At 35.8% G+C, this 14,692-nt stretch overlaps 1 protein-coding gene across 6 annotated transcripts in view; it reads right to left on the reverse strand.

The window, feature by feature from the left end:
• Nucleotides 1-14,692, reverse strand: part of PTPN4 (protein tyrosine phosphatase non-receptor type 4) — a 152,453-nt gene that overhangs the window by 26,511 nt on the left and 111,250 nt on the right. For all 6 annotated transcript variants that reach the window (XR_012506948.1, XM_074363510.1, XM_074363508.1 and 3 more), the window contains 4 exons: nt 9,609-9,768; nt 6,179-6,262; nt 6,029-6,085; nt 1,156-1,312 (listed from right to left, as the gene is read on the reverse strand). Coding sequence is in view for 5 of the 6 variants with exons in the window: in XM_074363510.1 (XP_074219611.1) it covers nt 1,156-1,312; nt 6,029-6,085; nt 6,179-6,262; nt 9,609-9,768 (458 nt within the window). In the remaining variant the exon portion in view is untranslated. The remainder of the gene's footprint in view (nt 1-1,155; nt 1,313-6,028; nt 6,086-6,178; nt 6,263-9,608; nt 9,769-14,692) is intronic.

Genomic DNA, 14,692 nt, shown 5'->3' on the forward strand with positions numbered 1-14,692 from the left:
ATAGACTACAGAATAGTATAAACATAACTTTTAGATGAATTGGGAAACCAAAAAAATTCATGTGGCTCGCTTTATTGTGATATTCATTTTATTGTGGCAGCCTGGAAGGGAACCTGCAATATCTCTAAGGTATGCCTGTAGAGAAGATAAAATGAAAATGTCTGTTTGTACCCAAGAGGCAAAATGGGTGTGTGGGGGGAATAGGTAGAGTTCTAATTACATTTTTCCTCCCTATGGTATACCGTCAACAACTGGCAACACGGCATTAACCAATAATTACTCTTGTGGCTAACTTTGCTTAGCAGTAAATTGTTCAGAACAAAACTAGAAGAATATGTCTAATGCTAGGAGGTATAGGCATATAAGAATTTCTTCTCAGAGAAGAATGGTAGAGTGTTGAGGGAACTTGGAACAATGCCAGAATGAACACTGGCTGAAGGATCCAGGATTGCTGAACTAGACAAAGGAGACAGTTTCTGATAAATCCCTTCTAAAAACTGATGAGAGATTGAACTTATTCTGCATTAAATTTATTCTGCACAGCACAAAGTGATAGATTTGGGAATAGAATTGAAGGAAGATGGATTTTTAGGTCAATTAATAGCTCAAGCTATCCAAAGGGGGAATGAACTGCTTCAGGAGCCATTGAGTGCTCCACATTGCAAGGATATTCTTGAGGTTCTAAGTGGAAACTTAACTATAGCTCGTTATAGAGTTTTCCAAAAGTGGAACAGAATTCAAACTTTACTCATTCATTCAGAAAGTGTACACTGAGTACCTGCTACTACTTCTGGAGCAGCTGGGGGAGAGGGAGGCCATTTTAGCTATAGAAGTCAGGAGTGAGCTTTCTGAGGATGACATCTGAGCAGGGACCTGAATGAAGTTATAAGTCATACAAAAATTAAGATGAGTATTTTAGGCAGAAAGAACATCAAGAAAGCCAGCACAAATGACAGGAGAGTGAGGAAGGCTGAGTGGTAGGCAAGGCAGCCAAGAATTTTTATTTTACTCCAAGTATATATGGAAGCCAGTATGCTATGCTTTAAACAAGAAACTGACATGACATATGTTTTAAAAAGCCCACTCTGGCTGCGTTGTCTAGTAATAAATATTAATGAGTTATGAAAAATATCTAGTGTTACATAGAGTACTTACCATTAGGTCGAACTAGAAGTACGAGTTCCCCAGAATGTCTCTCACAGCTAGCTTTAATAAACAGGACAACCTGATCATGGGTATGTTCTGTAATGTCCTGACCATTGATCAGTACAACTTGGTCCCCTTCATTTAATCGAGGGACACAGAGGTCAGCCTGCAATTTAATGTAAATAAGGTTTCACATGTGCACATGGCTCTCTGGAAGTAAGGCACAGAAATTCATTTATATAGACTGTACAGCAGAACTAAAACTGCATATAGAAAAGTATCTATCCATTCATTCACCCATTAAAAAAACAGAAGTAGAAATCTTGCTTTTCCATGAAGACATTATTTTTTTCTTCTTCATTGACAACTTTCCCCTGATGTCCTATTATATAGACATACAGAAAGACTAATGATCTCAAGGGGCATAGGTAAAGCCAGTCCTTGCTTTGCACTCTGCAGATGCTCACAAATTTCAGTTACCACAGTTCAGTTAAATAACACCAGTCTCCTAACAACATGGTTCAAATTTCAGCTACCACAACATACTAATTGTGAATAATTACATAATGTAAAAAATCTGTTGCTAGCCCATCAGTCTGAAAATCACTGCATAGACAATAAATATGCATCATGATCAGTGACCAACCACATCACTTGTTTCAAAGTCTACTGCTGATCTGTCATTGTGCATCTGTTACAGTTTATGTAGAGACAGCAAAGCATGTACTATTGCTCCCTTGTCTCCCAGTGGTAAGTCCAGTCACTTTAGATTATCCAGTGAAAATGGATAATCTAAAGAGGTGATTGGCCAGAAAAGTTAAAAATGCAGCAAAGAAACAAAAAGGGACAGTGCTGGAAGTGAAATTCAAATTTTTAAGTTATAAGACAAGAAGGAGACAAGCACTGTTCAGAAATTACCTGTGATAAGTTTTCACAAAGAAATAAAACACTAAATTCTCAATGCTTCTAGCATTTTGAATTACAGGATACTAAATCAATATTAGTTTTACTGATTTTTCATTTCCTTATATATTTACATATTTATAAGAGAAAACATAAGAAATTTTAATGTTTTGATAAAAAATTTAAAGGTCATGGAAACAATTCTCCCCACTAACTATCAAGCTGGCTTTGCACGGGTTCAGCTTGCATAGCTATTTTTACAGCCCAGCACTACTGTGCAATGTGAGGACTGCCTGTATTTTATTGCGAAAACAAACAAGTAAATAAGGTAAAAGAGATACACAGAAATACGGACAGCATGTTCCAGAAACACAGCAATGAGAACCTATGGGAGAAAAGTTTGATGGATGATGGGTCAGAATGCAAAGGAAATGATGGGGTTGGCCCTTACAAAAAAGGGCTGTGGTGAAGGCTTAAAAAATGAAAGCACAACTAAGTTTATTATAAACACAAAGACAGCAAAATCCAAGGTATTGTCATTAGTGGAAAAAGAACTGGTCTAGGAACCAAGTTCTTCCTCTTTTGCTTATAAAATTGTGATCTTAGACACCTGAAATTCTGAAAATTGAACCGGTATCTGTTCTAATCATTTTATAGAGTTGTGAAATTTAGAAAATGAGATAATTCAGTGTGAAGCATTAAAATCTGGAAAATTCAAATTCAAGGTTCAGACCATTCTCTCTAGTTTCTTCTTACTTCTTGTAGTGACAAAAGATAGGAAGAAAAACATGACCTTGGGGATTATTTTATCCACTTTAGAAAGTGTCCAATATAAAAAAATGACATTAAAATATTTGAAACACTGTCTTTTCCCCCTAGTCACCTAAAATAAGGTTTCTAACTAGAAGACTGTTATGACCTCTAAGTTAATAAAATAATATAAAAATTATAAATTTCTATTTATTTAATTTGTGCTAAGTTCAGCTACTATTTATAGAACATAGTTCTATGTGGCAGAAAGGAAAAATTACCAATATAGTAATCTATATAGCCTAAAAAGAAAATTTAGTCATAAAATTCTGTTTGGAAATCAACCTGTCTATAGAATGTTCCCTGAACATCCCTTACTTAATTGAAAACTATCCACATTCACCGCTCAGAAAAACCAGTATTTCTTTTATGACTATTACAACTGGCATACAAATTAAAAAATGTTTATTACCTTTTCTAATTATAAGAGCAATGCATGCTCACTGTCATGATTCAGACAATTAAAAAAAGGAACAAGGAAGAAAGTGATAAATACCAGTAATTCCATTACCCAGATGAAACATGGCTAACATTTTTAGCAGGTTTCCAGACTTTTAAAATGTATATAACTCACATTTAAAAAAAAACAGACAAAAATATACATGGAATTATAATATACATTTTCTTGTTTTTTTTATTGACATATATAGGTGATTTACAATATTGTTAAGGTGTTTTTAAGGTGTACAGCAAAGTGATTCAATTATGCATATTTATATATATATATATAAATCTTAAGATTCTTTTCCATTATAGGTTATTATAAGATATTGAATATAGTTCCCTGTGCTGTACAGTAAATCCCTGTAGTTTATTGATTTTATATAGTGTGGTGTGTATCTGTTAATCCTATACTCCCAATTTATTCCCCCTTACTCCGTTGGTAACCATAGTCTCTGAGTCTGTTTCTGTTTTATAAATAAATTCATTTCTATTATTTTTAGATTCCACATATAAGTGATATCATATAATATGTCTTTCTCTGTCTGTCTTACTTCACTCTGTATGATAATCTCTAAGTCCATCTGTGTTGCTGCAAATGGCAAGATTTCATTTTTATGGCTGAGTAAATATATCAATCATAAAATATGCATTTTTCATAATACCATCTTATGAACATATTTCCATACTTACATAAAGCTACATCATTATTTCAATAGCTGAAAAGTAATGCATAATTTATTTCACCAACTCTAATGAAATACATTTTGACTTTCCCTCCAATTTTTAACTTTTACAACAATACTACAATGAACATTTTTGTGTATCCTTTATTCCAACTACTCCATTAGGGGCAATTCCTAAAAGTGGAAATGTCAGGTGAAAAGACATATATTTAATTAAGAAAACAGTTTTAGTTAAAATGTCTGTTTTTGGCAAAGTCATACATCACACAGTTTAAAGAGCTGACTAGGTCTAGAAGATCATTAAGGTAAGACACCATCTGTGTTCTTCCCTATCATCTCCCCTTCCTGAGGCAATTTCTTTCAACAGTTTAGTTACATCTTTTGTATTTACCTCAGTATCTCTAAATAACATTCCAATTTTGTTTTTCTTTAGTTTTTATTTTAAACATTATCTAACTTCCTATTTGATAGACGAGAATTTAGCAATCTTTCATCTCCTTGTTTGGAGTCCGCAGACACACATTATTTCCAATATGTACAGAACAATAATAATCGGACTATTTCTCCCATCTTTCACATGCATAGTAGGTTCAAAAGTTATTTTATACATCATGTCCCTGACTTGTCACCTCCAATAATAAGTGATTTGTTTAAAAGAGGACCTCTGGCCCAAGCTGGATCTATGAAGGGTTTTTACTTCCCAGGAGTGTGTAATTTTTAATGACTCTGGGTTGCTGAGATGGTAATGCATATAATCTAGAAGTTACTAATAGTCATGCCCTACCACATGGACTGAGGAGCAGAATAGTGGTAGCTATACAATTTCTGTTTAATAGAGATTTTGGAATCACAATCATATTTGAAGGTAGAGTATATCTGAGGTGGTAATGTTACAAGACGTGGCTTGAAGCTGCTACTAAGTACACTTTTCATTTAAAACATATTTTATCTGGAGTAGCTTGAGAGATGAAGCTGACTTAAGTGTACAGATTGGTTTATATTGAGAGAGAAGAATGGAACATTCATATAAAAAGAAATAGAGATGAAAAATAGAATCCTGATGACTTTTAAAGTTATTTCTAGAAGTCTGACTGCATTCCTGTCCTGGGGTTTTGTGAGATATTTCTACAGCTATATGATAAATTTTGTATTTATGATTAAGCCAGGGGTATTCCATGAGCACCCCAATATGTGCAATCAACAAAGTCCTTAAAAACTAGAACCAAAACCATGTATCATAATATCCTTTATCAATCTTTACTATAATCTTCAAATCAACTTTGAGGTTGCTGCAGAGCACCAAAAAACCCATAACTGGCCTCTTGCTCTCAGGCTGCTGGTTCATACATTTCCCAGGACAGAAAGAGAGTTAAATGACAATGGGTGCTGACTAAAAAGTCCCTAAAGACCATTTAGGTAAGAAAAAAGAAGTTAAACAGAGTAGACAACGGCATAGATGGGAATTTGAAAGCAATATTTGCTATATATAGGAGTAATAAAGATAATGCACCCAAAATTTATTAAGAATTGTCCTTATGCTAAGCAAAAAGTTCACGGTGCTGATGCTGAATGATGGGATACGGCAGGGGTTCATCATAAAGGGCACATACAGTATTTTTCCTTTTGTTTAGAATGTTCATAATAAAGAGTTTAAAGTAAGTATTTTAAACAGAAACTAGACAATAGAATGTAGGTAAACAATTCTAAATGAAAAAACACACGAACAAAAAAAGCAAGCAAACAAAAACTACACCTCTGTCTACATTTTGCTGTTTAAAGGGGTTATTTTGAAAGAATCTATTAATATTTTAGAAACATTGAAAGTCATAAATAGGTTCTTTGTAAAAACAAGGATTTTAAAAACTCTTATAGGCAGGAAATAAATAAAAACTAACTTCCCAGCAATTTAAGAGAGTCAGCCAACAACATGTGATACTTGACAAATTAAAATAAATGATTAATTTTATTCCTTTATTTAAACTAATATAAATAAGTATGTATTCTAGAAAATAGGATTCACTTGCAAGATTTATATAACTCACAGGTGTTCCTGGAGCTACTCGGGACACGATCACAGGCATCTTCTGATCATATCCTCCCTGAAAAACAGAGCAAATCAAATATTAGTCAAATATTACCAAAATAGAAACATCTGAATTCAAAAATTGAATACAATATAAATTCTAAATTACCTTTACATTGAATCCAAATCTTCCATTTTCATCAGGTTTCATTCTTATTAGAACAAGATTATCATGTGGAATACCACCATTAGGCTTTAAAAGACAAAAATAAATGTAACTTGTAATTTTCTTCATTTATACTCTATCCTTCAGATATACATGAAGCATCCTTTCTGTGTGTTGATATTATCCAAAGTATACAAAGAATCATAATTTAAACTTCTCTCATGCCTTCTTACCACCACAGGCTAGACTATAAGTGCCAAGAGCAACAGGGGCTTTATTAACTAATTAATCAGAGTATCTCTAGAGCCTGGCTGAAAGCTTTGTGCATGGCAAATACTCAAAAGTATTATGTGCATTCATGTTACTTCCTCTGCTTTTTTTTTTCTCTGCTTTTTAAAAACAGCTTTATTGAGACATAATTCACATACTGCACACTTCATCCATTCAAAGTATACAATTCAGTAATTTCTACTATAGTCAGAGAGATGTACGAATATCACTACTTTAATTTTAGAACGTTTTCATTGCCCCCACCAAACCCCCTGTATCCATTAGCAGTCATTCCCTACCCCCTTGTCCCCTAGTCCCCAACGCCTAGTCAGCCATGATTCTATTTTCTTTCTCTATATATCCGACTATTTTGGACATTTCACATATATGGAATTATATAATACACGGTCATTTGTTGCAGGCTTCTTTCACTTAACATGTTGTATGCCTGCTCTTTAAGGGTAAGTATCTGACTAATTCTTACTCATCCTTCAAGACACAGGTCAGAGATGATCACTGCTGGGATGTCTTCCCTTAACTCCACAGCTGAATTAGTTATTTTTATATACTTGTGAATTCCCTATAATCACTTCTAATTATAGAACTTACACTATCTTCTTACTTGCTCTAGTTCCCATGCCATGTGCCACACTCAATGATACTACAAAGCAATTCTCTACTCCCATGCATTATCCATTTCCCCCATCCTTCTAAGAAGCAGTCTTATTTCTCCCATTAAAAAAAAACCCAACTCTCTTTGGACCCCACTTCTCTATCCAGCTACTGCCCCATTCCTTCCCTTCCTCTTGCTGCTAAACTTCCTGAAAGAGCTGTCCACATTAGCTGTCTCTACTGTCTCTAAACCCATCCTCCTAGTCAGGCTTTCATCCCCAGCACTCCAGCAGAGATTTTCACATTGCTAAATCCAGCATTCAGTTCTCAGTCCTCACCTTCCTTGACTTACTAGTAGCATTTGACATGGTTGGTTATTCTCTGTAACTTTCTTCTCATCAGCCAATTGACTAATTTTTTTCTACCTTTTTGTCTGCATTTTCTCAGTTTCCTTTGCTGGTTTCTTTCATCTCCTTCATGTTTACAATTTGGAGGACTGAAGGCTCAATTCCTAGAACCTCTTATTTAGATATCTGCACATAATGTACTTCTTTGGTGATTTCTTCCTGTTTTAAACACTGGCTACATGCCATGAATTCTCTATATTACAACTTGAGCTTGGACTTCTCCCTTCAACTCCAGAATCCTGTCTCCAAGTGTATTTCTAATAGACATATCAACGTGTCCCAAACTGAGCCCACACCCGTTCTACCTATAGCCTGTCACATCTCAGCAAGCGGTAACCTCTTCCTTTTAGTTGTTCAGGCCAAAAACCTTGCTATTATCCTTGACTTCCCTCTTCCTCTAGTGCTCTACATCCAATCCATCAGCATATTACATCAGCTCTACCCTAAAACCACATCCAGAAATCAGCCAAGTCTTATTCCTTCCAAGGTTATCATCTCGGTCCAAATTACCATGGATTCTTGGAATAGTGCAATACTTCACATCCAGTGTCTCTACTTCTACCCTGCTTTCAGTCTGCTTTCAACATAATAGTCAGAGTAATACCATTACATTAAAACTTAAGTAACATCATATTACTTCTCTCCTCAGATATGTCCATTTGCTTCCAATCTCACTCAGGGTTAAAAAACAAAATCTTTTTAAGATGAGGCTTTTAGGATCTGGCCCTCTCCTGCACCTGTCTCCTTCTTATTGGCTTCTTTTGCTCTGGCCACACTGACTTCCCTGGTGTTCCCTGACCACATCAGTAATAATCCTGACTTCGCACCCTCAGCTTACCGGCTCTTCCACCAGCTATCTACATGGCTTATCACTAAATTCACCCCTGGCTCACTCTATCGAAAACTGTAACACGCTACTCTCAAAATTCCCTAGCCCTCTTTTGCTTTATTTTCCTCCCTAGCATTTATACTATCTAATATGCTATATATTTAAATTATTTACTTTGTTTACTATTTGTCTCACTCTTATCCCCAGAATGTAAGTTCCATTAAGGCAGAGTTTAAAAATTTTTTTCTATTCTATTCTGTTAAATTCCCAGAGCCTATAACAATGCACGGCACATAGTAGGTACTCAATAAGTAATTTTTGCATGAATGAAAAAAAAACAAACCAGATTGTAGATTATTTAACAGCAGGGACCATGTCTTATTTGTCTTTGTACTCCCACTACCTGCCTAAGAACGTAGCCCAGAGAGAGACCCAGTAACTATGAATCAGTGAACGAATGACACAATCATCACACAAGTAGCACTAATTCATTTTCGGTAAGGATTTTGATCTCTTCTGGATGTGTCTGTGGTGATGGGGCAATAAGTATGGAAGAACAGAGTGGCTGCCTCTCACTTTTCAACTTCAGGTAATGTGGGACGGCTATAGGTAAAAAACAAGATGGCTAAGAGTGCAATGGCCAGCAGAAACTTGTGGCACCACCAACACTTACCGTGGAATCTCCTCTTCATGCATATTATTTTAGCCTTGATGTCCCTTTAAGTTTCCTGAAGTACACCCCTGTTTCTGTCTATCCTTATACTTCTTCATGAACACAGCATATCCTTAAAATTTACTGACGATCTCACCTTTGTTTTATTTTCATCTACTTGAGGAAGCAATGAAAATTCTTAAATCATGGATTCTATAATTTACCATTTTGTTTCGTAAAAAGTACCAAAATAATTCACAAATCTATTTTGAGGAACAGAGTGATTATATATTCTAAAGACCTGTACTCAATTTCAAAAGGTTGATGAAAATGATAAAAGTCTCTGCAGTAGGTGAATTGCATAATAAAATTAATGGTATTTAATGGATTATTAGCATTTGTCCTGGAAATGTCTGTTATGCAAGGCTGACAACAATTTTGTCAAAAATTAACTTCTAGAGCAATGAATGCTTTATAAATGATGCTAAAAGGGAATTTGACAATTGGATTACATGGTGGCACAATTCATAAGCAAACATATGATGAAAAAGAGAAAGTATTGTAATATAATTTACAGATAAAACAAGATGTGATACAGAAGAAATTACATTTACAATTTAAAAATTTCAAAGAAATGTGAGAGTAATTGAAGAAGCTACTTACAGTAGATTTTTCAGGGGAAGATGGGACATCAAATGTTTCATTAATATGGTTTTCCAGATCTTGTTGAGAATGTGAATAATGAATTTGGTTCCAACTGTTTTTCTTTGATTGTTTGGGTGGTAAAGCTGGAGGCTGCCCATCTCCAGGGGTCTCTTGTGATCTATATAGGAAAAAAGAAAAATAATGAATATTTTGGAAGTTGTCTTACAGAATTATTATTTTAAGAGCTAGAGTCCATAGAAAACAAACTTATGGTTATCAGGGGAAAGAGGGTGAGAAGGGATAAACTGGAAGTTCAAGATTTGCAGATAGTGATTGGTATATATAAAATAGATAAACAAGTTTATACTGTACAGCACAGGGAACTATATTCGATATCTTGTAGTAGCTTACAGTGAAAAAGAATATGAAAATGAATAAATGTATATTCATGTATGACTGAAGCATTGTGCTGACCACCAGAAATTGACGTAACATTGTAAACTGACTATACCACAATTAAACAAAAAAAAGAGAGCTAGGGTCAAGCCACTCAGATATTTACAATGTATATGTAAGAGATAAGGTTTAAATACCATATTTACTTGCAAGTGTCATTGTTTCATGAAATCTTTCTTAACTTTGAAGTTTAAGTAATAAATCTAATTTCCTATTTATCAAATCTATAAACAGTTCTACATAAAACATACTTTAAATATTCTACATAAAATAGAAGATATTTATTAATCATCACAACAATGCACATACCTTTCCAAAAACCCTTCTTTAAGGTTTTCAGTGGGGTCATATGGGTAGCCAAGGAATAAGACAGGCAGAGAAATCAGAACTAAGAGTTGAGCTGCTCCATAGATAAGATACTTGAGTCTATCAAAAGAACTCAAGTGGATGGTCCATTTTATTTAGAAATAAAACACAATTCACGAAAGTGATGAACACAACGAGTAAGAGTACTTGAGGTCACTAAAGAGACAAAACTGGATGAGACAACATCGGAATATATGATTTAAGGTGAGGAAGCAAAAATCCAATTAACATTAGAGAGCATAAGCCTCAATTTGTAGCAGCAGGAATTGATAAAAAGAGCTAGGTATGATAGGGGAAACTTTAAGGCAAAAATTGTAGCTTTTAAGAATGAGCACAGTATATGTATTTTGTGTGAAGCTGTATTAAATGACTTTTCCACAAAGGCCAGAAGGGGGAACCAGTGGTTCAACTTGTACCCTAGGAAGCTGTGGAGGTTAAGTGATCTGACAAGGGGAAAATGGCTCTTGATAACAGCACTGACCATCACTGGGGTTACCATTTATCTCTGAAATGGCAGGGGGTCCTTCGGGAAAATAAAAGAATTATTATTCCATTGCCGGAGGACAGATCAGAGTTGAGAGGTAGTTGCTGTGTCAACCCACGGCCGCTGCTGTGGTACTCAGGCACAGATTTCACCCAGTTTCTGCTTATTTTTGTTGACTGACAACAGATGCCTAAGATACAAGCTAGAAAGGCTGGAGGGAGTAGAACTGTATTAGATCTTACTATTGTTCAAAAATTACTCTCCACACCTCCATGATTTGACACCAGGCTTGGCCACATGACTTGGTCTGGCCAATGAAATGTGAGTAGTAACTTTTTTTTTTAATTGAAGTATAGTCAGTTTTTACAATGCATCAATTATTTCTGGTGTACATGAGTAGAAAGAAAGCTTTATATTTCTCTTTTTCCTCAGCCATGAGGCTAGCAATGGCTCGAACAGAGGCCGCAGTCAATCTGGGTCCTAGAACGACCATGATATGGAGTACAGTCGCAGCAGATCCACGATGTACATATAATGTAAGAAAGAAATAACCTTTGCTGTTGTAGTCACTGTAAGTAGGGGTAATTTGCTACTGCAGCATAATTTAGCCCAGGATAACTAATACAGAGATTACTGCCAGAGTGGCTCTTCGAAACATATACTCTCCCTAGGTAGAGAAACTGTGAACTTATTTAGAGACTTGCTGCTAGAAACCTGGTAGATATGGGTATCAATGCTAAAAATTTGATTAGTGCCCAGGAAGTCAGACAGGATTAATAATGAGTGGGCTAAGCACATGGTCTTTTAGTGAGGTTTCTCATAAGAGAAAATAAAAAATCTCAAATTTTCTAATCTGGTATAGAACATAATCACTAAATAAGTGGGTAAATAATAATGCCCACTAGCCTAGCTTTCTGCATATTAGTCTTCAGGGCACAAAATGCTTTAAATTCTGATAATTCTATAAGGATTCCATCACAGAGCATACTTCTCCTTTTCAGCAAAAGCTTCTCTGAGGTCTACCTTGATGGTCAGGGATTCCAGGTCCCAAACATACTAGTTTTTATTCTGCTAATTTCATCAGCCAAGAGCCCAAGTCTCTAATCCAACACATTCAAGTGCTGCTGGTCCAGTAAAAAGTTTCTACAGATTAGAATAGAGACTTGTACTTCAACCATGGCCTGTTGTAAGGGATTAGGACAGATAAAGATGGCAACCCTTGGAAGAGCCTCAAAGATACGAAAGTTGTAAAAAGCAGGACTCCACATGTATCAACCAACAGGTCTCATTCCTTACTTGGGGCTAAGTGCAACCACTTAAGCCAAGTGCACAGAAGCTTTTTTCTAGTTTTGCATACAACTATCACATCTGGGAAGCACTTAGTCTCAAAACTACAGATCTGTGGGGAAGAGTATAAGGTTGAGATCCGGCGGGAACAGAGTCAGAGCAACTTTCTTTATTCTTGGTTCAGCTAACAGTCTAAATATAGTGGCAAAATGTACAAGAGGGACAAACTCAAGCCTGATGTGCATTGCAATACTGAAGAGAGCCAAACCTGGTGGGCATGGGCCTAAGAGTGGCAATGCTCAGTAACAAGAGGGTGATAGTACTCACAGAACTGACATTATGGGACATTTTGCTAGACTGTTGACTCTGCATTTCTGGGGTTACAGATTAGGCAGTTACAGCCACAAAGCTCCAGAAGTGATTTTTATTATGTACTTCTCATTAGAAATCATTGTCCTAGAACAGTGGTGCAAATTGATGGCTTGTGGGCCAATTGTAGCCAACATACATTTGGCCTGTTCATTGAAAATGCTGAGTTAATTGACTACATTTTAAAAATTACATACAAATCTGGATTTCCAGAATGAAAAATCTGGAAGCTCAGGAAAGAATGGAACTGCATTACAAGCTGTCAACAACTGGACAACGCAAAGTGGTAGCTGCTGCCTTTAGAGGGGGCAACAGGCATTCCAGTCCACATAAATCCCATCCAGTGTTACTTGCCAGACACCAGTGGGCATCTGAATATAAGCTCTCTTTTAATCATTCAAAGTCCACAGAAGACACAGAAAGGAAGAGAATCCAAGCATACAGGCTCGGGTTGGGATTCAAGCCAAATTCTAAAGAAAAAGTGAAGAGAATGGAGTGCAGACTGAGAGGATTAGCCAAAATGCAACAGAGAAAAGGACAGTATAATTTTGGATTTCAGGACAGGGGCTACCCACCTTCTCTCATTGTTTTATGTAACTTTCTTGTTAAAGTAACTTCACGGAGAGTGGTGGACAGGCTCTCCAGATACCTGATTACCTCAGAGGATTAAGGTTGGTTTGGGGAGCTTTCACAAACTATGTATTCTCCCAGTAATCCCAGTTACAATCTCCCCTTTCTATGCTTCCAACTTCAATAACCAAACACTCATTCTCTCACTTTCTTTCTTATGTCTTTCTTCCTCTCACTTTCTTTCTTCCTCTCACTTTTTTTCTGTCTCTCTCTCTTCCTCTCGCTTTCCATCTATCTAAACACAGTCTATAAAAGTAATCAAGGATTTCAACACAGACCCCTACAATTCTTATTTTGGGCAAAAGTTATCAATTACATTTTAAAGACATACTCAATTTATCATAACAACTCCCTTGTTCATATCTAATGTAGAGGTATCATATGCAGTCAATCTATTACTTAAACAATTATCTAGGAAGATGACTTTCATAGGTAAACCATGCATTATAGTTTGAAATGATAATTCATTTAAAATAATGAAATAGGCCAGTTCTTAAAAAAAAGGTACTATTTCTAGGCCAAAACAAAAACAACTAACAAACAAAAACTGCCAAGTAAAACAGAATGAAGAGACATCACACACTTGTGAAGAACCACCAGGCAGCACAGTGGAACACAGCCCCATTAAAATTAACAGTTGGGCCTGAAAGAAGGGACCTACAACTTAAAGAGAAGACCAGCATTTACTGTCAGGTGGTTAGACAGGACTAAGGAAATAAGAACCAAAGAAAAAAGTAGGGATCAAGGCTATGGCTGGAATCTTCTAAGTGGGAGGTGATTTAAGGGGCTTTAAACGCAGGAGCTGGAAAAAATCTGCCACAGGGAAAGTATAGAAAATATAATCCCAAAGAGGTCATTGTAATTACTCATACAAAAGAAAAATGAGCAAGATAAACCCTGAAAACTGTAAACTTAGAAAAATGCTAAAGGTTCAACTGTACCAATATACCTTTCATATAAATATAAAGTTTACTCTAATTTTACAACTAGAAAACAAACAAAAGTCATATTCTTGCCAGGAATGATGGCTCCTTCTAAAACTCTTATTTTCTAAGATACAGACCAGGAGCCCATGTCTTATTCAAATACAATCATTAGTGTCATCCAAGTCTTCACTGGGCATTAACCCCTACTATACTTCTGTAAGATACAGATAAAATTCTGGTTCAAAATTCAGACTTCTTGATACTTCTGCTAATTTATAGTGACATTCAGAGTATTTCAAAATAAATACCATTTCAGACTGATTATTAATTGATGCTCAAGGCAATTAAAGTGCATGTAAACTCCCAGGGATATGATTAATGTAAGAACAGAACTGAAAATGTCATATTATTTTATCAGTAGGAATCTATTCCAGAACCAGAGTCCCAGACCTGAGATTCCTGGTTTCAACCAAACTCTAAGTCTCCAATCTTAGCTCCCAAATGCAAGTAATGCAGACTTCTGCCAGAGACAGAAGGCAGGTAAGTATTCTGCAGCGATAGCAGCCCACGGACCTGCAATTAGT

This window comes from Camelus bactrianus, chromosome 5, assembly GCF_048773025.1.
Source record: "Camelus bactrianus isolate YW-2024 breed Bactrian camel chromosome 5, ASM4877302v1, whole genome shotgun sequence".
Taxonomy (NCBI): Eukaryota; Metazoa; Chordata; class Mammalia; order Artiodactyla; family Camelidae; genus Camelus; species Camelus bactrianus.